Below are 19,667 nucleotides of genomic sequence, written 5' to 3'. Positions count from 1 at the left end.
GGTCCGGCGATGGTCTGCAAGGTGGAATGTGGAGTTGAGCTGTGCTGGACGCCCTGTCCTAGCTCCGCTCGGCCAAACTAGGTAGCGTCCTGCCGCCCGCCGTCGGCGTCTCCACTGCCATTCACGACTGTACGTCGTCCTTGACTTTCCGGAGAGAGAAAAAGAAAGAGAGGAAAGCGGCCTTTACCTCCACACAAAAAAAAACCGCTGCTCTACTACAACTTCTCGCCGTCGCCTATGCCATCAGTCACCTCTTCCCTCATGACTGCCCCATCCCAATGATCATGCCGGCTGGCCCACCACCATTCACACCCTCCCGCCAAACTACCCCTCCTCGCGCCCTCCTACACCTCGACACACGACTGCGCCTGCTCCCTTGAGCGCCCGCAAACATGTACTCACCACCCCCCAATCTCTTCCCTCCAACTACGCACGCTAATCGATTCTCAGGTTCGAGAAATCCCTCTTCGACCTCATCCGAGGCCTGCGCAACCACAAGGGCAACGAGCGCGAGTACATTGCCGAGAGCATAAAAGAATGCCGCAAGGAAATTCGTACAAACGACATGGACCTCAAGGCCACGGCCCTCATGAAGCTCACTTACCTCGAGATGTTTGGCCACGACATGTCTTGGGCCAGCTTCAACGTCTTGGAAGTCATGTCGAGTTCAAAGTTTAAGCAAAAGCGCACAGGATATCTGGCTGCCGTACAGAGCTTCCGCAGGGACACCGAGGTCCTGGTGCTAGCAGAGAACCAGCTCAAAAAGGACATTATGAGTTCAAGCCCCCAGTACATTGCGCTTCCGCTTGGCGCCATCCCGCACGTCATCAATCCCAGCATGGCCAATTCAGTCCTGTCGGACTTGATACCGCGACTCACCCACTCTAACGCAATGATACGCAAGAAGACTGTCGTTACGCTGTACAGACTAGCCCTGGTATATCCCGAGACACTGCGACCAGCATGGCCCAAGATCAAGGAACGTTTGTTGGACGACAATGAGGATCCGAGCGTGACGGCTGCCATTGTCAATGTCGTGTGCGAGTTGGGATGGAGACGGCCCCAAGACTTTCTGCCGCTGGCGCCTAGGTTGTTCGATCTCTTGGTTGAAGGAGGAAACAACTGGATGGCCATTAAGCTTATCAAACTTGTAAGTGCCATTACAGTACCGGTGCAACTCGTTGCTAAAAAGCGTCCAGTTTGCTACTTTGACTCCATTGGAACCCCGATTGATCAAGAAACTCCTTCCCCCTCTAACCAAAATTATTCGGGAAACATCTGCCATGTCTTTGCTGTACGAATGTATCAGTGGCATCATCCAAGGTGGCATTCTAGAAGCTGTCGAAGGCACCCCGGAAGGAGAAGAGGTTGCAAAGCTGTGCGTTGGCAAACTACGCGGCATGATGATAATAGAGGGTGACGCAAATTGTAAGCGAAGATATACTGAAATACAAGGTTCGACTTCTCATCATTCTGCAGTAAAATACGTCGCATTGCTTGCTTTCGAAAAGATTGTCACGTCCCATTCCTATCTTGTCTCGCAGCAACAAGACGTCATTCTTGAATGCATTGACGATCCCGACATTTCAATACGGATGCGCGCCCTGGATCTTGTAGTTGGCATGGTCAATGCCGATAACTTAACAGCCATTGTAGGACGATTGATGCGACAACTACGTAATGCGCCAATTGCGACCGCAGTAAACGATCCAAACAACGACCGAGGCAGATTGACTGGTGTCACACCTTATGGCGATGACGATTCAGATGCCGAAGATAGTTTACCACAACACGAACAAAAATCAGACCAACCACCACCCTTGCCGGATGACTACCGCACAAGCGTGATTCGGAGGATTCTGGAAATGTGCTCGCGTGATACGTACAGCAACATTAGCGACTTTGAATGGTACATTGATGTTCTCACCCAGCTTGTCCGCGTGTCACCAGCTACGAAGGCAACTTCGGTGATGGAAGAGGAGGAGGAAGAGTCAGAACATGCCGATGAGATTGGTGCTGGCATTGGGCGTGAGCTACAAAATGTCGCCATACGGGTGAAGAGCGTTCGGCCAGAAGCTGTCGAGGCTGCACAGTCACTTGTCCTTGTTGATCGTCGGGACCAGATGTTTCCTGCTTCAGGTAATGGCGGTCAAGGCGTGCTCGAGTACGCTGGCTGGCTTGTGGGCGAGTATGCCCGCTATCTCACTAGACCGGAACCTGTCATGACCTCCCTCTTGCATCCTACTTCGCTTCAGCTGCCTTCAAAAACCCTCGCCATTTACCTGCAGGCAATACCCAAAGTCTTCTCCAGCATGGCTGGAAACGATCAAGTATCATGGACTCCGGAACGCAAGACACTAATGTCTCTTCTCATGGCACGAATCATCCACTTTCTTGAGCCACTGTCTACACACCCTAGCCTTGAGGTGCAAGAACGTTCGGTTGAGTACCTGGAACTAATGCGCCTTGCCGCAGAAGCCGCGTCGGGTACTGCTGCTAGTGCAGATCAGAACGAGTTTACTGATCCACCTCTTCTGCTTACACAAGCCATCCCTGCCCTCTTCTCTGGAGCTGAGTTGAATCCAGTGGCCCCTGGCGCGCAACGCAAGGTTCCCATTCCCGAGGATTTGGATCTCGATACGCCCATCAACCCCAATCTGCAGCACCTGCTTTCTGCAGTCGATGCGGAAGGCTTTGAGACAGAAGAAGATGACGTCTATGCCGCATACTCTGAACCAGTTGCCGCATTGACAGAAGCGCCAACCGTTTCAGCGCCAGCGGCAGACCGCCTCGATGGCTCGCAAAAGGAGTCAACATCTTATCAAAATGCTACAGAAGACGAGTATCTGGATCCCGATATCATTGCTCGCCGGAAAGCAGAACGTAGAGAACGATACAAAGACGACCCCTTCTATATTGACCCTGAAGGGGACAACAGCGGACCAGTGACACCTCTGAGTCGAATCGTACGCGATGGAAACAGGGAGAACAACGACCTGGACATTGATTCCATCCCGATCATGGAGCTCAACCTTGACAGCAAAGGCTCTTCCTCTGAACACCTTCCGCGGTCACGGAGCCCTCGCAAACCGGTGCGCAAAGTGGATATCATGGGCGACGAGACGCTTGGATCTGCTGCACCAGAACCTTCCATCAGCAGAGAAGACAGTACGCAAGGGCGCCCGGGTAAAGCGAAGAAGTCGCTCCTCCAAGTCGACAGTTCGGGTCTCGGTGCGCTGAGTCTGGACGACGACGACGCCCCGTCGAATCGCAAGCTTACGGCGCTCGAGATGGAGCGCAAGGCGCAGGAAGATGCTGAGATGAAGCGAGCACTACAAGAGGTGGAGCGCTTGCGACTGGAGATGCAGCGCGCGAGTGAGAGACTATTGGTCAAGGAGGAAGTTGCAGTCAAGAAGAAGAAGAAGAGAAAGGTGAGAAAAGTTGCTGTTGAGGGAGACGAGCCGGATGAAATGGCACCGGAGACTACTGTAGGTGTTGGTGGCGGTGAAGGAGGAGATGGAGAAGAGGCAAAGACGACGCCTGTCAAGAAGAAGAAAAAGAAGAAGAAGGTCAAGGCTGTTGAGGGTGACGGTGATGGACAGGACAAGGATGGTCAGGGGCAACCCGAGGCTGGAGACCAAGACGAAAACAAGGTCAAGAAGAAGAAAAAGAAGAGGAGGACGGTAGTCATGGATGAGGGCGGAGATGCGCCCGCTGAGTAGTAGAGTACTGTCAAACAAATAACTCGTGAAAAGGCGACTTTTTTACTTGTTGACTAAACAAAGCCTTGAAATGCTACTTCGAATCTTGAGTGTACCATGCATGCCTCCCTGTATAAAAATAACGCCATTGTCACCCTAGATAATTGTACCAAAGAATATGCCAATTGGCCTCTCCCTCATCTTGAATCCTCTTCACATCTCCCTTATTGCCACATATGTACGTTCCACTTTCTCCTTCGCAATCGAACTCCCGTCTCATCGATATACCGAAATTCGTATGCGTGGCGTTCGCCCGACCCGTATCTAGTCTTTTCTGTCTCTTAAAAGAAGAGTCGAAGAACCTCGAACAGCAAACCGCCGCAAAGTACGAATGCCAGTACAACTGTAAACACACACATGTTTTAGCCACAATGCTCTCTCTCTCTCTCTCTCTCTCTCTCTCTCTCTCTACTCTGCGCGCGAGCCCGTCTCGGAAAGGAAAGATAGAGGAGTAGGAATTCCAAGAGGAAAAAAAACGTACTAATCCATGGCTTGCTAATAGGCGACTTCTGGGGCCCTTGCTTCTTGACGACTGGCACGTTTGATTCGGGCTTGCCCATCTTCTTCTCCTGCGCTTTGGCAAAGCGCATGTTTGCTTGTCGTTGCTGCGGTGTTTGCGCCTATGGTAGTTTCGCTTCTGTTAGCCCATTTCCCTCCATATCATCTGACTTGCGTGTTGCGAAAAGAAAGGAAAGGGATAAGGGGAAATCGAGGGTCTCGAGGGAGTTTGGATTCGGGGGGGAAACTGGGTTAAGGACAAGGGGGAGGGGAAGGGGACGGTTGCGTACCATTGTGGTTGGTGTTGGTGTTGTTCCAAGGGGCGAAGTTGGTGTGATGCAGCAAGAAGAGAGGCGGGGAAAGTGTGGCGAGGCAGAGAGAAGGAGAGGGAAGAGGGAGGAGTGGGTGAGAGAGGCTGTGGGCGGCAATTCCAGGGTCCAAGAGGGTGGTCGGGTTGTGCAAGGTGTTCGGTTTGGAATGAGACCCACGCACGGACCGCGTTCCCGCCGGCGGCGCTAGGACGTGGCAGGGTTGCGGCGTCGTGGTTCGCGTATTGCGGAGATGGAGCGCGGAGGTTTACTATTTGTGATTTTTGTGTCAGGCACGGTTACGAGAGCTTTACAACCCATTTCTACATCAAATCGCCGTTCGCGTAAGAGTTACGCATCGCATAATCGCTAAATACTGCAGCTTCGCAAGATATTCCCGACTTCGTTTTTTTTCCCTGCATCTCTCTTGCCGATTTCCTGGGCCCCAATCCCACTTCCTTCGCAGAGCGTGCGAAGCGGGGAATCTCAACACAAGACACCAGCTGCGCAATGAACAACGCTCGAGTAACCCGGTCGCTATGGAGGCAAGCAGCGATGCACACAAGACCAGCAGTACGAGTTTCGCGAAGAAATCTCGCAACTGAGACACAACCTCCGCTGCCACCGCCGCCACGCAAAGAGCCATCGCGAGTAGTACGTCATAACCCTCCCCCCTTCCGCAAGTTGGCCAAAAAAGCCCTCCCAACATCACCACATCCCCCTCCTTCCTTCAATCTTGTGTACTGACGAAGCTCAAATAGGGCGCATACTACGGCACCTTCGGTTCCCCACTCCTCAAATGCTTCCTCGGCGCCCTCTTCACATACCAACTCGCCTACTACCTCTGGTACAAGCTCGAAACCGTCGAAGAACGGCACGAAACGCGCTTGGAAATTGCTGAGCTGCAGCAAGAACTAAAGCAAGCGCTTGAGAAGCAGAGTCAGGCGGCGCAGGAAAAGTGGGACAGGGCAGCAGAGGTGTTGCAGAGGGAGAAGCATGAGTTAGGGGAGGCGGTGGACGCCGTGGTCGAAGAGGTGAGGGAGGGGGCGGATGAGGTGGGGAGGGGGACCAGGGCGGTGGGGAAGGTTGCGGGTGGGGGTTGGTGGCCTTGGTAATGGGGTGACGATGGGGTGATGTCGGCGTGTGGAGAGGTGCATGGATGTGTAGTATTATAAGGATGCGTAATTGATGCATGGGCGATACCCTTCCTTCTCTGCAACAGTACCCTTGGTTGTGTTGTACATGGACATATTATCGATTCTCTTGCCAACTTTCGCTTCACTGGAGCTCCCTTTGTTTGTGTCGACACTCTCTTGAATCGCCTGTTCTCGCTCTCATTTCAATATTCTTCTCTTTCTTCATTCTTGCACCGTCCTCTTTCATGCAAATGCCGTCTCGGCTGCTTCAATCTTTGTCGTAGTTTTGCTGATTCGAGTGTATACAGCTACTTCCACATACTCAACAAAGGCAGTAGCTATGAGTACTCTCTGGTGCGTACCGACAAAACAGGGTTTTCTACATGCCGCTGCTTGAAGCTTCAAAAATCCAGGACAAGTGTGTCGCTCCGAAAGTGGTACACAACGGTGTGGGCGATTGCATATCAGGAAATTTTCGTATTCCTCCAGGCACGAAAAGTCTCAACCGACGAACTCGCCAGATACTAAGGACTCCCATGGCTTTCCGGTATCCCACACACGCTTCATGAGTATGCTCATTTTTGGCACCTACCATCAATGTCAGTACAACCAAACCCAAAAATGTATCTGGGAACCACTCACCTGGTTGAGTCCAAAGCCCTCCACCCCCCGAAGCCGATCCAGGATTTTCTCCCTCTGCTCCTCATCCTGTGCATCGCAGCCTGCAGTAAATATGGGAAATAGCAAGCAAGCTTCTGCCGAACTGCCCTTCCTGATCTTGAACAATAGCTCTACAATCGCCCTAACCGCACGCTGCACTTCTGGATCCGACGCGGATTTCCCCAGCACACGACGATGCAATTGGATCAGACCAGCCCAATGGAAAAGTTTGTTGGTAGCATGAAACCCTGTCGTGTCCCACCCTCGTTCAGGCTCGGACACGGCGTCTGAGCCGTGAAGACATGCTATCCGAATATTCCGGTCTGACAACCCATCTTCTAGCGTGCGTCGAATGCTGATCGCTTCCTCCACAATGTCCTGGCTCGGTACCCAATCTTCACGGATATTGCCGTGTTCATCAATACGATGCGGTTCGCAGCGTTTAGACAGCTCGGAAATACGCGCCAGACTGCAAACGCAACGGGTTGTGAAACCCATTACGCAGTCGATCTCGAGGTCGTCGTCTGCGGATTCGTTTTCACTCGACCAGTAGAAAGATCCAAGTGGCATGTCGTTCTTGTGTCCGCTCAGCGAGCCTACAACATCGAGATAGACGAACCAGCGCGAGAGAAAGTAGGCTGCGAGATCTTTTCGCCTCATACCCCTGGGTCCACCGCGCTGATTGATCATCCGGCGCGCCATAGTGAGGTGGTCCTTCCAGGATATAGGTACTTCAAATGTACCCGGGGAGATGATTTCCAAGCTCGCCATCATAATGACTGACGCCAGAGTGTTGTCAGAAACTTCATTTGGGTTTTCTTGAAGCGTCTGTCGCAATTTGGGAAATACGTCTTGTACCCAGACTGCGATGCGATTTGAAGGCTCGGGATGGTTGAGCATGCGCGCCCGATGCGAAGCACTGTAAGAGAGGAGAAGACTTAATAGGTTTTCATCCTTGACAGCCACTGCGAAACATCAGCAGGTTTGTTCATCATGTCCGTGAATACTCACTTTGGGGTAATATTTGTTGGAACGGATTCTTTTCGCAATGATGTGGAATCAAAACCCTAGCTGTATGATTGAGGAAATGGTGAAAATAGATGAGGTTCATTTGGTTCTCCATGAGGAGAGCTGGCAGGGGCTCTAGCGACTTGGAAATCCTGATGGGTACGGGTTTTGCGTAGTATCCTCCCTTTTCAAACGCCATGACTTTGCTTTCGGATTCTCCGCTGCCGTACAGAGTTTCTCCGTCGAAACTGACTGTGTTGTTTTGCGGGCTGTATATGGCAATGGCTGCCGAGTCGTTGTTCCTTGGAGTATCCAAGTCCGGAAGACCCAGGTCATAGCCGTATGTCGTTGAAGCTGAATCAGCAATTGGATACTGTGTTCCACGTTCGCCCTGGTTAGTGTTTTGAAAATCGTGGATGAGCGATTGCACAGATACACGACACGGGTTTGGAGGTGAGAGAGCAGGGTCTTGTGATGCAGATGCTGCGTGTGAGATAACTCCTTCAGAACCGACTGATGCGGGTGTTTGAGGAAAGTTACGATAAGGGCTATGCGGAGTTGGCGAAGCTGTGTTTGGCGAATACGAGTCTGAGTATGTCGGTCTAGGCGATTCGCTAAAGGCCCTATATCTCTGGTGTCTGAACATGACGTCTGCGGGTATTTGCTGGGGCGGTGTTGTAGTATTTGTGGGGGTAAGGGCCGAAGCATTAGTATTGAACGTGCCGAAACCAGATGTGGTAGATGGTTGACCATCAAAAGTGTTCTGAAAATGTGACTGTGTATATGGTGCTGGTGAGGGCATATCGCTCTGGAAAAAAGAGCTGCCTTCAATCGAACCTGCACTGGTGACACTAGGGAGCATGGCCTGCATCGTGATTGGGTCAATGTCCTAGGTAGTGATACGAGGGGCGATGATCGAAGGGGATCTTACATGCTGCAACTGCATCGGTGATTCGGATGTTGACATGAACATTCGGGAAGTATCTTCGACTTGAAAGCATGCTTCATATGGGCTGTCCTCGGTGGCGCTCGACGCGTCCAAACAGCTATCAATTTTATCCCTTCTTGTACGACCTCCCCAGATGAGTCGAATGCTGTAGTCGCATGCTTCACCTTGCCGTTCACAATTTATACACGATGGCTTTTCTTCTCCACTGAGGCAAGGTTACTGTCGCTGTCTGATAAACAGTGGCTGGACAGCTACTTACCATTTTACTTTTCGAGCCTTGCATGGCCTACGCATGATTAGTGGGGATGCGCGCGCATACTTGGGGGTCATGGAATTACCAGCAGCCGTTTCGGGATCTCCTTTTCGGCTCGACGCCTGGTTTCTTCGGGCGAGGCATCGTGTCCGCAGATCAATTTGCTGGACGTGGGTCGGACAAAGAAAGCAAAGACACTACAAGCGACGTCTGTATGTAGTAGAATGCTAGGTGTTTGTTATGCGCGTGACACGAAAGAGGGCTAGTATGGATGGTTGTCTCTACAGTCCAAGGCGCTGGTCGAATAGTGGCGAGCGCTGAATGCACCAAGCTTCCGAATCCGGCATACGACCGCTAGGCTGGCTGCACAAATCGTGTGATTTCGGCGACTAGGGTTGATCATTGCATGGCTAACGCGAAGAAATCATTTCCACGCTCAACTGCTCGGTTTGTGCGACATTACCACGGTATGCACTGCATTCGTCGCGACGACGGGCAAAAGATTGGAGATGAGGAACGATAAGGTTGCCCCCCCGCACTTCGCACCACGCGCCAGTCACAACGTCCGAAGTTCCATCCGTCGGGTGCGGCGGGTCTGACACCGCCTCTTGTCGCATCCGGTGGAGCATGCAGGGAACACCCAGGCGACGTCTGATAACCGGAAACTCTATTCTCGCGCTTGTGCGGACCGAGAAACAGTTTTTCAGGTACTCGACGCTTTCTACTACTGCCACCATCTATTCCAGACATGAATGTTTATTACATATCGAAACATGGGAAAACATCACATCACGAGGCACGGAAACTACTCCTATTTGTATATTTGAAAAATGTATATTCATTCATTAACCATGCTAGATACAGTCCTCCTGCTGCCAGTCTAGATGAGTGTTTGCGCTAAAAGACATTACTATCATAATCTGACGCTCCATAGTACTTGGCTAGACCCTGACTAGCAGACACCATCTCCATGTCGCAAAGGAACGTGAAAGTCGTTATTCGTTACTGAAACGTCGTGTGTCGAGGATGAATAAAGTACGTGCTCGCAAGAATCCGGAAGATGCCGCTTCACCTACTCGATGTTGATCTTGCGAGGCTGGGGTGCCTGAGCCTTGGGGACGACGATACTCAGGATGCCGTTCTTGAGGCTGGCCTTGACATTATCCTGGTCGACGCGCGCTGGGAAGGCGAAAGAGCGGTGGAACTCGCCAACAGAGCGCTCGCTGACCCAGTACTTGGCTTGCGTGTCGTCGTGCTTGGTGACTCCCTTCTCCTGCGACTGCTTTGCGACCTTGTTGTTGGACTCGGATGGATCATCCTCGACCTTGGGCTGGTGGCCGAGCTTCTTCTGGTCCGACTTTTCGCCACTCTCGATGAAGCCCTGTGGGCGCTGGCCTTCCTCGCGGACGTGCTCGTGGCGGCCAGAAATGGTTAGCGTGTTGTTGTCCGTCCACTCGATGTTGACGTCCTTTTGCTCAACACCAGGAAGCTCGCCGTGAAGTTCGTAGGCATCCTTGGTCTCCTTGACATCGAACTTGGGAGTGAAGGACCGCACGCTCTCGAATTGGCGGTCGAGGTTGCGGAAAGCCTGACGGTCGTACTCGTCAAAGAGACGGAACATGGGAGCAAACTCCTGAGTAAACCTTGGGAAGAGAGACATGGTTGCTGGAGTGTTTGAGAAGTGTCGAACGGTTGTAGGCTTTGTGATACGGTTGAGTTGTCGTGGAATTCGTGAGATTGTTGAGCGCAGTGATTGCATAAGAGAGTTGTTGTGACTTGTTTCTGATGTCGAGCTATGTGAGCGGATTCATGGGCCCTTTATACGTGAAAGATGGCTTCGTCGAAGTATCGAGACTGCTCCAGCGCAAGGTTGCGAGGAGCATTGGAGATGGTTCAGGGCGTTTCTAGTGGTTTCGAGCATCGTGTTTGCCGTCATGAAGACGTAACTCCATCACACCACATGGGCATATGTGGCAGGCGGGATATCGTGTGGAGAGAGGAAAGACTGTGTTGTGTGCCTCAGCAACCCCGCCCGCAGAAGGGACGCGCACCCGCTCGAAACTTCTAACATCAGCCCATGTCACGTGACCGAGCCACGCCAACACTCGAGCGGGGATGAGCCAGCATTGCTGCATTTCTGTTCAAACGCCATATCACCAGATTCCCAAAGAAGCACATACTAGTACGTGAGTAGTAGTAGTAGACGTCGATCGTTCTGTGTCATGGTCCATTGTCTCCATGCTTGGCGCGTTGTTGCTCTTGTTGCTGCGGTAGCGCCCATCTTCCTTGGCCAGACATCCCGGAATCAATACATCTTGCTGCTACTGCTACCTGTGGATATCCCGGATACCCGGCTCTGACCACGACTCCAGCTGATTCCTTCCGCGGCGCAGCAGATACTCAATGGTGCCAAAATCTTTCTTGCCAACATCCCTGTGTTTGTGGAACTGTGATCTAGACTCGACATCAGTCGCCAATTGATGCTTTATTGGACACATAATCCCGCACCTTGCAAAGTCACGAAAGTTGGCTTGCGTTTCCTGCATCTACGTTAGGAGGGTGCATGTGTACTATGTTCAAAACGCAGCTGACATACGATTGGTTTTTGTCTCACGGCTCGCAAGCATTGCCGGTAGAGTGACAACACATCTCTCTGAAGTCCAGATAATCTCACCATGATTTTGTAATCCGACGTTTGTGGTTGTAGAGAGATTGATGTTGGTTGTGAACCTACAACCTTTGGAAGGACTGTGGCGAATTAATACCTAGTCCTAATACGGCTAGTGCAACAGACGCGATCTTGAGGCTGACATCCATGATGCAGGCATCGCTGTTGTGAATGCATGCAACCCCAACACCTCAAACCAAGACACACTCCTGAAGGCATCGCACTTGAATAAATCTCCGCAGATCCAATTGTTGTATACTACTTTCAAAACATGTAGGTCATTCAAACTAGTACTAAGAAAATAACGACTGGCTCCTCTAATGCCAAATGCCACGACTGGGCAAGATGATCGGTACCTCCAACTGCGTCGCAACATAACCATTCGCTAGAGATTTCAGGGTAACGCACGTTGAAAGAGTATTCCTCCCAAACTAATATGGCCAAAATATCAGACTAGGCGCTATCGAACGCGTTCAGCTTGACCTTGATGTTGTGTGGCCACACAAACCATTGTTTGTGCAAATCCCACTCTTTGCTAGGATCCTCAAGGTCAATCTGATACACCATTAGCACAAACTCCATCTAAAAAGTTGAAATTGCCGGCTACAAAGCGACGTACCTGGTATTTTCCAAATAGAGTTGCAACGACTTTGTACACCTCTACAAGAGCGAGCGCCTTACCAATGCAGACACGGTTGCCGCCTCCAAATGCCATGTCGGCATCTTTCATTCTCCGGATCCTAGCCTCGTAGCTGGCCGCGTCCTCCTTCTCGCCACACAGCCAGCGCTCTGGGCGGAACTCGTACGGCTTCTCTCCATACACATCTTCTTTGTAGTGGATGACCCACGGATTCACACCAACAATTGTGCCCGGCGGTAGGACTGTCCCATCAGCCAAGGCGAGACCTGTAGAAGCTACAACTCGCTCAAAGAGTTGGCCGACGACGGGGTGCATGCGAAGACCTTCCTTAATACAGGCATCGAGGTAGGGAAGCTGCTCAATGCTGCTGTAGGGGGTTGGGTAAGGTATTCGTGCAGAGTGAAGTTCCTGTACCAGACGCGTCTTGCAGGCAGGAGTCTTGAGAAGATGATAGAATATACCTTTCATAACGATTGCGAGTGTGTCAGCTCCACCAAGCACCTATGCCAAAGGACCGTTGATATCAGTAACTTGATCTAAGCGGAAGCTCGGCGTCTAGGAGCACTCCCACTGCAACCTGGTAGGGGACATGATACTTACATTGATAATCATATATCCGATGACTTCGTTATCGGTAACAAGCTCGGGATGCTCCTTTTTTGCTTCGAGAAAGCCATTGAGCAAGTCGTTCCTGCCTTGACCGAGTCCAGGGTTTTGCATGCGCTCCATGAAACGCTCGACAGAAAAGCCAGCAGCTACGGAAAAGTCATCGAACTTGTACAGCGAACGAGGCCAGTATGGGTTTTTTCCAAGCCATTTATCTAGAGCGGGAATTTGGCCGACCTGGATGGGATCAACATCGGCTCGAATATCATTTCGTAACTGTGAGTCTAGGCATTCACGTACCACGGAGAAATAACGCATCACGCGCTCAGCAGTAGCTATGCTTGAGGTTGGCATGTCGAGTCAGCATATATGTCACATATACCTCGGCTCGTAAAGCTACTCACATATCACCAATGTCCTTGCCTTCGTCCATGAAGCCTATTCGCTTGCTCCAAGTCATGTCGCCGAGGAAATCCCAGGCGAAGAATGAGATCCAATCGGCAATGTCACAGGTTTTGCCTTTGTTGGCGCCTTCAGTAAAGCGGGATTCCATACGAGCACACAAGACACTGAGATTTTCGTCCATGATGCTTTCGAGCTGAAGCGCATTCTGAAGACTATACAACTTCTGGACGGGCTTGACCATCTTAGCGTGGAACTCATTGCTGCGTGTGCTGAAGATATTTTGGATAATGTGGCCATCTTGAAGGGCATCATTGATGGTCCGAAGCACAGTTAGTACACTATTGCCATTGTTATGTCATGCACATCATTGAGCTTGTCTTACATAATAATCACTCTTTTGGAAAAGTCAGCGGTTGTACACGTCCCAACTATACAGGGTTTTGTGAGCTTACCTTCAAAAAGGTTCCACGGGTATTGTAGATCGTCTTGATTAGATTGGCATCTGCGATGCTGACCGTATTGGGGCCAAGTCGGACAACGTCACCATACTGGTCGTGGAGCTTCCTCTGCGTCTCAATGTGGGTCTGGCCGTAATGGTTAAAGAAGCGCCAGATGTTGGAGAACTTGGCTAGGAACGGCCCGGGAATCTTCTTTAGTGGGGATTGAAGGTAGGCCAGAACGTATTGGGTGATGAGAAAGACAGTTCCCAGGCCAATTGCCTTTACGAGTAGCCCCACTAACCCCATTGTTGTGTACACGATGTATGTATCCTGTAGTGTGATCGGGACCGTGGTAAGGGATGAAACAGAGTTGCAAGGGCAGCTGAGAAATCGGGACCAAGACGCTCTACATAAGAATGGCCACTCTCTGCTAACTATGCATATGTTACAACTCGGGCGAACTAAGTGATCCTGTGGGGCTAGCATCCCGTCTCTTCGCATGGCCGGATGGCATTCTTCCTACTACAAAGGGCCGTATACCGCTGTGAGGTGGAAACGTCGCCACGCTCGCTTGAAAGGATGCATTACTTTTGCATGGGACCCCACCATCCCAGTGTGCATTTAGTGATTGACACGCCAGGGTTTACCGACTTATGTCAGGCTGGCCGGTGCTCCCGGACGACACCCTAGGCGTTGCGGGACGGGGGAGGCAGTCTCTCCGTCAGGATCCCGTGATTAGTGGATCTGACCAACGTCGCCAAGTGTGTTCCCAACCGACCAGATAGCAGATCCTCTGCCACATTGCCGGGATAAGAAGAGGGTATCTGTAATTGCTGCGGCATTGAGCGACACGGGAGCGCGACTCCACTAGACGACGCCTCGTTACTGCGGTCGCGTAGTACAGCTGGGGCCAAAAGCCACAAAAAAAAGCAAATGAGAACTGACACAAGCTGGCCCCTCCCTACCTGCATCCGTCCAAATGGAGACGCGGGCCCCAGTCGATGAAGCGCGTACAACGGCCCGAGGCGGGAGCTTCGCCTGTCGTGCTAACCCATAACTCGTACACAGTAAGTAGGTTTCGCGCAAATCGACATGCTCCCCCCTCACCACCTCCCCCTCCTCCATCTCTCTTGATCGGCCAATAGTGACAGGCCCGCGGAATCAGCAACATGTGAAGCTATGCACTCGTGGCTCTTGTCTACTACGCCATCTAGTACCACGCTCGCTTAGTACATGTCGATTACCGAGTATTAGAGATTACGATTCGCATACATATGACAGGAGGCTTACGCTTGTCATTGCCTTCACCAGTGGGTGCTATCTTTTGTATCACTGCGGCGGCACTAGGGTATACATAAGTAGTCACAGATGTGCCGTACGGAGCGTCGGATCCTCTTCGTCCGCGTATTCTTTTTCTTCCAGCCCGCCCCCCTCCCTCGACACGGATCATATACAGAGCTGGTGGCGACGCCAGCGCAGCCTACCCAGTTAATCGCCGTTCATAGCAGTTGTGTGTACGGAGCAAGGTGCTGTTTCAAGCTTCGCGTTAAGCGGAAAGAAGATTGACAACAGCTTTGGGAAACGGTGCAGTCGATGCAGATGGGGTTGCTAGCGCATCGCTTGTTCAGGGCACTTCACCGTCCACGCGCACTGGCTACATAAAGACGGCATAGCTAGTTGTCGCCAAGCCTTCCATGAAAATGGAGATTGGATGCAGCGCCCGGGGAAGCAGGACAGACATCCGGCGCTAGGTTTGATCCAAGCTGCAGGTGTCCGTCTCTCACATGGCTGCTGCCAAAAGGTTGGTCAGAAGCCTAGAGGGTTGATCTCTTCCATGTCAAGCCACGCTTGGATTAAGTAACCGATTCCGTCTTTGAATCTTTGTGCAGCAGGATTTGAGCCACATCATCATATGGTTTTCGACAGGGCTGTGAGAGGAATAGCGCAGTAAGAAAAGCACCGCGTATGGGCCCCGAAAATAGCCCAGGGTGGGATTTATTCGTCTCGCTTTGGAGGCTGCCACTTCTTCTGCCTGGAATGGGTGTTGGAGACCCAGCGATCAACCAGACCCTCGGAATTGTTTGCAGATGCATTTTCTTCTTCAGCGTGGGCATCGTATTCGTTGAAAGGAGGCATAGAAACAGCGACGCACTCCTGCTTTTTGCCCACCAAACGAACCGGCTTTCGACGAGACAGCCCATAGTCGCAGGTTTTAAATTCTCCGTCTTGTCTCACTCCTTTCTTGCATATACCGCCATAGCTTCGAGATAGCGTTTACTCGAGTTTCTCGTTTACTTCAAGACGGACACCCTTTCACCCATCACTGGAGTCACACGGCAGTGTCTCACGCCAGCCGTGGGTCATTAGACAAAGACAAATCAGCCCCATTTGCGGGCAGGACCACTGAGCCACTAGCGACCAACATGGGCAAACCAGCAGACTTTGCAGACATACTCAATGGAGTCATGTGGTTTCAGGTCTTTCTCGCTACCGTCTTCATTGCACTGCGCCTCTATACCCGACAGTGGATTGTACGAAATTTCGGATGGGACGATGTATTGATGTTGGTCAACTTGGCAAGTCAATTTTTCTGCATTCTCCCACCGTCTACAAGGATCGCCTTCTAACTTTTCTAGGCTACCTTTATAGGTTATGTAGCCTGCATATCCATCGGGGTCAACTACGGAGTTGGGAAAAAAACGGCTGACATTATCCGTCTCGACCTTGACTACTCCAAAGCCATCATGTGGGAGGCGATAGGCCAGGGAATATGTATCATGGGAATCGCTGCCTCCAAAGGTTCGGTGGCGCTCTTTCTCTTACGCATCGTTGTCAAGCAGTGGCATGTCGGCATCCTCTGGTTTTGCATAATAAGCACTACCATATTGTGCGTTATTACCACGGCGCTCCTATACGCCCAGTGTATACCAACAGCATTTCTATGGGACCGCACAATTGAAGGTGGCCACTGTTGGCTCAACTTCACTCCAGTCGGTCTGACCATGGGTGCTTGGTCCGCGTCTATGGACTTTGTTCTTGCCATCCTTCGTAAGTCAACAACGAGTACAACACTAGTTCGAACACTGATGATCCATCACAGCCTGGCACGTTCTCATGGGCCTCAACATGAAGCATAAGGAGAAGATTACCATCGCATCCGGTCTTTCACTTGGCATCTTCGCTGGTGCATGCTCTGTTGTTCGCACCATTGAGCTGCAATCTCTCGCGTCCATGGAGAACTATGTATACGACACTGCCAGCATGCTTCTTTGGTCCTCTTCAGAAGTCTGCATGACTATTGTCTGCGCATGTATCCCCGTCCTCCGTCCCTTATATGTACGCGTCAAGTACGGCTCGCGCGGCGATTCGTCAAATAAGGACTCGTATCACCTCAAGGAATACTCGAAGTCAAAAAGCAGCCGTGGAGATGGGAGTCAGCCTGGAAATAAGATATACATGGGCCCTGGTGAGAGCGTTCTGCAGACAACTGTCCATATGGGCAGTGATGCTGCGAGTGAGGAGACGATTCTGAGAGATTGCAACCAATCGAGACATCATGCGAGCGCATGGGATCAGCTTTCAAGGACAAAAGAGCCGAAGGACATTCATGTTACGACGACGGTTACTTCAAGAGACTATTTTGTTTGAGCGGAGAGACCGACATGAATGCGATGGCATATGATCATTAGATTGTACATGATTCAATGGACTTTGGCTTACGCTCACCGAACACGTGTCATAAGATTGTATTTCTGAAAAAATTGTTTCTGGCACCCAAACTGTGTGCCGATTCCGAAATCCTGCCGCATACTTACTCAATCCCGATCCAGCAGTCTGCATATTGTGGACAAGTCCCTGCACAGGATTTGTAGCATGAGGTCCTGATCGGTGTGCGATGTGTACCGTATTGCCGAAATGAAGCCGTCATCAGCGCGAATGCCGTACCTCATGCCATCCCTTCGGCGAACTGTTCCGCTCAAGCAACCTGCTGGGCCCACATAATCGGCAAGACATCGAAGAGGGTATTGCCCTGTAGATCATGCATTTATTGCGCGCGTAAGATGTCCTTTTTCCACGCTTGCGTTTATAACCTTTGCTTTCTCCACATATCCACTGCAGGAAAGAAAAGCATTTTCCATGCGATTTGACTTTCCCATCATGGCCTGGTCAGATGAGGTGGAATAGTATACTTTCCTTTTTCATCGGGGCTTAAGTTGGTGTCATGTGGTAGAAGAAGTCGTTTCAACACTAGTCCACGGCCCCGCATTTCGCGCCCGAGGAGGGTCCCCCCGCAAACATCAGTGGCTGTATAACACATGACACCCAAGCCCCTACAACGGAAGCCCACCTAGCTATTTCTTTTGCCCACAGCATGAGCGAAGGGCAGTTCACAACGGCGATCGAAAAAGAAGGTCTCAAGCTTGTACGCCTGCTTCTATTGAGGACGATCGATATCAAACGAGCAGCAGCCTCCGACGCAGGGAAAAAATAAGGAAATTAGCAAAGAGGGGAAATTTCAAAGAGATACTAGCGGATTGACAAATTGGACTCAGTAATGATACACGATTTCCATACAAAAAAAGCAACTAGGAAGGGTTGCCTGGTTGCATACAGGTCTTCGTACGCAAAGAAATATAGAATGAGACAACTAGCAGACTCTAATAGACGCTGTCGATTCTTCCGCAGCCCAAAAAACGGCAAAGATGTACACGCCTACCACTTTACACCTACATGCCAAGTTAAATAGACCAACCGAACTTGGTACCCACAAAGAAGTGAGTAGCAGCTGTGTTCATTTTGCTTCTTTCCCATTCAGCCTTCCAAGCTTGATGTCGTAATACGACCACGAGTACGGGGGCAAAAACTCCTTCTCTCCCTTGCAGCTCCCTTCACGTGTTGTACACATGGAGCGGTTGGATGGTGTGGGGTTAGTCACCAAAGGTATGTGGATTTCATGCTCAGGAGTCGGACTCTGTTCCTCGTGTACGCCGGGATCGATAGTGGTCGACAGAGACGGTGGTCGCTTTTCTGTGGAGCAGTCAGCGAGGCTTGACTCTGACTAGTACCTAGATAATACACCGAGGCGCTATAAGGCTTGATTCGTCACTTTTGAAAGTTTTTCGGCAGACTTACTGCTACTCAACAACTGCCGTCGAGTCTCTATCATCTCGGACAGCGGAAGGTATGGACCCCACTTAGGAGTAAACCCAGTTTCCGCAATCGGTTTTTTTGCGACACTGCTATCCGAGTCGGGTTGGTCGTAAATGGAATCCCGGCGGACTTTCAGTTCAGCGCCGCAACTAGGACCTGCAGCTTCATTGTCGGTGAAATCATCAATTCTCGCAGGGAATGATTCATCCTCGGAAACGACCTCGAAGTGAGTACCCATCAAGCCAAGCTCAATCGAGTCGATGCGTTTTTTTGCATTCGGTGGCTGGGGGTTCCCCTGACTACTTTGGCGATAGTGAGCTTCACGTGCCTCAACTCTGTCCCACCTCAAGTCCGACTCCTCACTGCTGGTGGGCATGATATCTGCAGACTTTGTATTGTGATACTGGTACTGGGTGCGAACATGCGGTAGTGGTCAAGTGTAAGGTAAGAAGAACCGACAAAAAGAGTAAGGCGATGGCCAGGGTCTAGTCGCTAACCCAGAAGATATGTCTCTGAGAATGAATGGGATTACAATATTGCATTTTTCTTTGACATCCCCCGAAAGAACGATTAAGCACAAGGATCTAAATACTAAGTAGAGTCTACACAGTGCGCCAAAAGACTATGATTCGCATGCATAGCCGCAGTGTCCGTATCAACATGTACCAATACGCATCGTCGCCGACATTGTTGCAAAGAATCAAGATAAAGAAAAAGTACAGAGACTCGGACTCGCCGTTACTCGTAACCAAACCTTCGGGCCAGACCCCCCTACCCTCCTTGGTCGCCTTGAAGCTGCATGGCAAGACACGCTGGCGCAAACAACGATGCGATGATGCTACGCTAAAGCTATAAATCCGCCGGGTACGGGCCTTACTAGACGGCCAACTCCGAGTGGCAATTCTGGCGCCGGCGAAGGCATTCAATTCCCAACTACGCAAGCCCAGTACGTCACCATCGCAAGTTAGCTGATTCGCTACTCATCATCAAAACATACTGCACGTATTATTCTCGGTAAACTAAGAGATATTCCCAACAATTGAATCTCCGCTTAATGTTCATGAGGTGCGGTCAATAACTGATGGGTTTAACCGCTTCTCTGATGCAAGACAAATGGGATGGGGGTCAGCATTGATTACAGCCGTTAAGCCGGCATTATCTAAATCGTGCAATGAAGGAGTTAA

At 51.0% G+C, this 19,667-nt stretch overlaps 9 protein-coding genes across 9 annotated transcripts; 3 read left to right on the top strand and 6 right to left on the bottom strand.

The window, feature by feature from the left end:
• Positions 1-9: 9 nt before the first annotated feature.
• COCVIDRAFT_27471 (hypothetical protein) lies at positions 10-3,722 on the top strand (the record flags this gene model as incomplete). The annotated part of the gene is made up of 4 exons (XM_014700252.1): positions 10-41; positions 451-1,150; positions 1,200-1,428; positions 1,480-3,722. The coding sequence occupies 4 exons, from the start codon at positions 10-12 to the stop codon at positions 3,720-3,722; spliced, it is 3,204 nt and encodes a 1,067-aa protein (XP_014555738.1).
• A 320-nt stretch (positions 3,723-4,042) lies between these two features.
• Positions 4,043-4,552, bottom strand: COCVIDRAFT_38609 (hypothetical protein; the record flags this gene model as incomplete). The annotated part of the gene is made up of 3 exons (XM_014700251.1): positions 4,043-4,104; positions 4,243-4,381; positions 4,550-4,552. The coding sequence occupies 3 exons, from the start codon at positions 4,550-4,552 to the stop codon at positions 4,043-4,045; spliced, it is 204 nt and encodes a 67-aa protein (XP_014555737.1).
• Positions 4,553-5,077: 525 nt separating this feature from the next.
• Positions 5,078-5,682, top strand: COCVIDRAFT_38608 (hypothetical protein; the record flags this gene model as incomplete). Its single annotated transcript, XM_014700250.1, has 2 exons — positions 5,078-5,221; positions 5,329-5,682. 2 exons carry the CDS (start codon positions 5,078-5,080, stop codon positions 5,680-5,682), a joined length of 498 nt encoding a protein of 165 aa, XP_014555736.1.
• Positions 5,683-6,204: 522 nt separating this feature from the next.
• Positions 6,205-8,717, bottom strand: COCVIDRAFT_101805 (hypothetical protein; the record flags this gene model as incomplete). The annotated part of the gene is made up of 6 exons (XM_014700249.1): positions 6,205-6,291; positions 6,346-7,328; positions 7,375-8,260; positions 8,303-8,525; positions 8,580-8,606; positions 8,659-8,717. The coding sequence occupies 6 exons, from the start codon at positions 8,715-8,717 to the stop codon at positions 6,205-6,207; spliced, it is 2,265 nt and encodes a 754-aa protein (XP_014555735.1).
• Positions 8,718-9,645: 928 nt separating this feature from the next.
• Positions 9,646-10,233, bottom strand: COCVIDRAFT_27468 (hypothetical protein; the record flags this gene model as incomplete). Its single annotated transcript, XM_014700248.1, has 1 exon — positions 9,646-10,233. One exon carries the CDS (start codon positions 10,231-10,233, stop codon positions 9,646-9,648), a length of 588 nt encoding a protein of 195 aa, XP_014555734.1.
• A 667-nt stretch (positions 10,234-10,900) lies between these two features.
• COCVIDRAFT_38605 (hypothetical protein) lies at positions 10,901-11,250 on the bottom strand (the record flags this gene model as incomplete). Its single annotated transcript, XM_014700247.1, has 3 exons — positions 10,901-11,027; positions 11,082-11,113; positions 11,170-11,250. 3 exons carry the CDS (start codon positions 11,248-11,250, stop codon positions 10,901-10,903), a joined length of 240 nt encoding a protein of 79 aa, XP_014555733.1.
• Positions 11,251-11,694: 444 nt separating this feature from the next.
• On the bottom strand, positions 11,695-13,638 carry COCVIDRAFT_38604 (hypothetical protein; the record flags this gene model as incomplete). Its single annotated transcript, XM_014700246.1, has 8 exons — positions 11,695-11,796; positions 11,861-12,382; positions 12,482-12,724; positions 12,788-12,827; positions 12,892-13,189; position 13,230; positions 13,275-13,286; positions 13,345-13,638. 8 exons carry the CDS (start codon positions 13,636-13,638, stop codon positions 11,695-11,697), a joined length of 1,512 nt encoding a protein of 503 aa, XP_014555732.1.
• A 2,117-nt stretch (positions 13,639-15,755) lies between these two features.
• COCVIDRAFT_38603 (hypothetical protein) lies at positions 15,756-16,980 on the top strand (the record flags this gene model as incomplete). The annotated part of the gene is made up of 3 exons (XM_014700245.1): positions 15,756-15,908; positions 15,969-16,380; positions 16,433-16,980. 3 exons carry the CDS (start codon positions 15,756-15,758, stop codon positions 16,978-16,980), a joined length of 1,113 nt encoding a protein of 370 aa, XP_014555731.1.
• Positions 16,981-18,290: 1,310 nt separating this feature from the next.
• COCVIDRAFT_101709 (hypothetical protein) lies at positions 18,291-18,859 on the bottom strand (the record flags this gene model as incomplete). The annotated part of the gene is made up of 2 exons (XM_014700244.1): positions 18,291-18,360; positions 18,462-18,859. 2 exons carry the CDS (start codon positions 18,857-18,859, stop codon positions 18,291-18,293), a joined length of 468 nt encoding a protein of 155 aa, XP_014555730.1.
• Positions 18,860-19,667: the final 808 nt, after the last annotated feature.

Source organism: Bipolaris victoriae, assembly GCF_000527765.1.
Source record: "Bipolaris victoriae FI3 unplaced genomic scaffold scaffold_52, whole genome shotgun sequence".
Classification (NCBI taxonomy): domain Eukaryota; kingdom Fungi; phylum Ascomycota; class Dothideomycetes; order Pleosporales; family Pleosporaceae; genus Bipolaris; species Bipolaris victoriae.
This window is presented reverse-complemented; position numbering and strand designations above follow the sequence as displayed.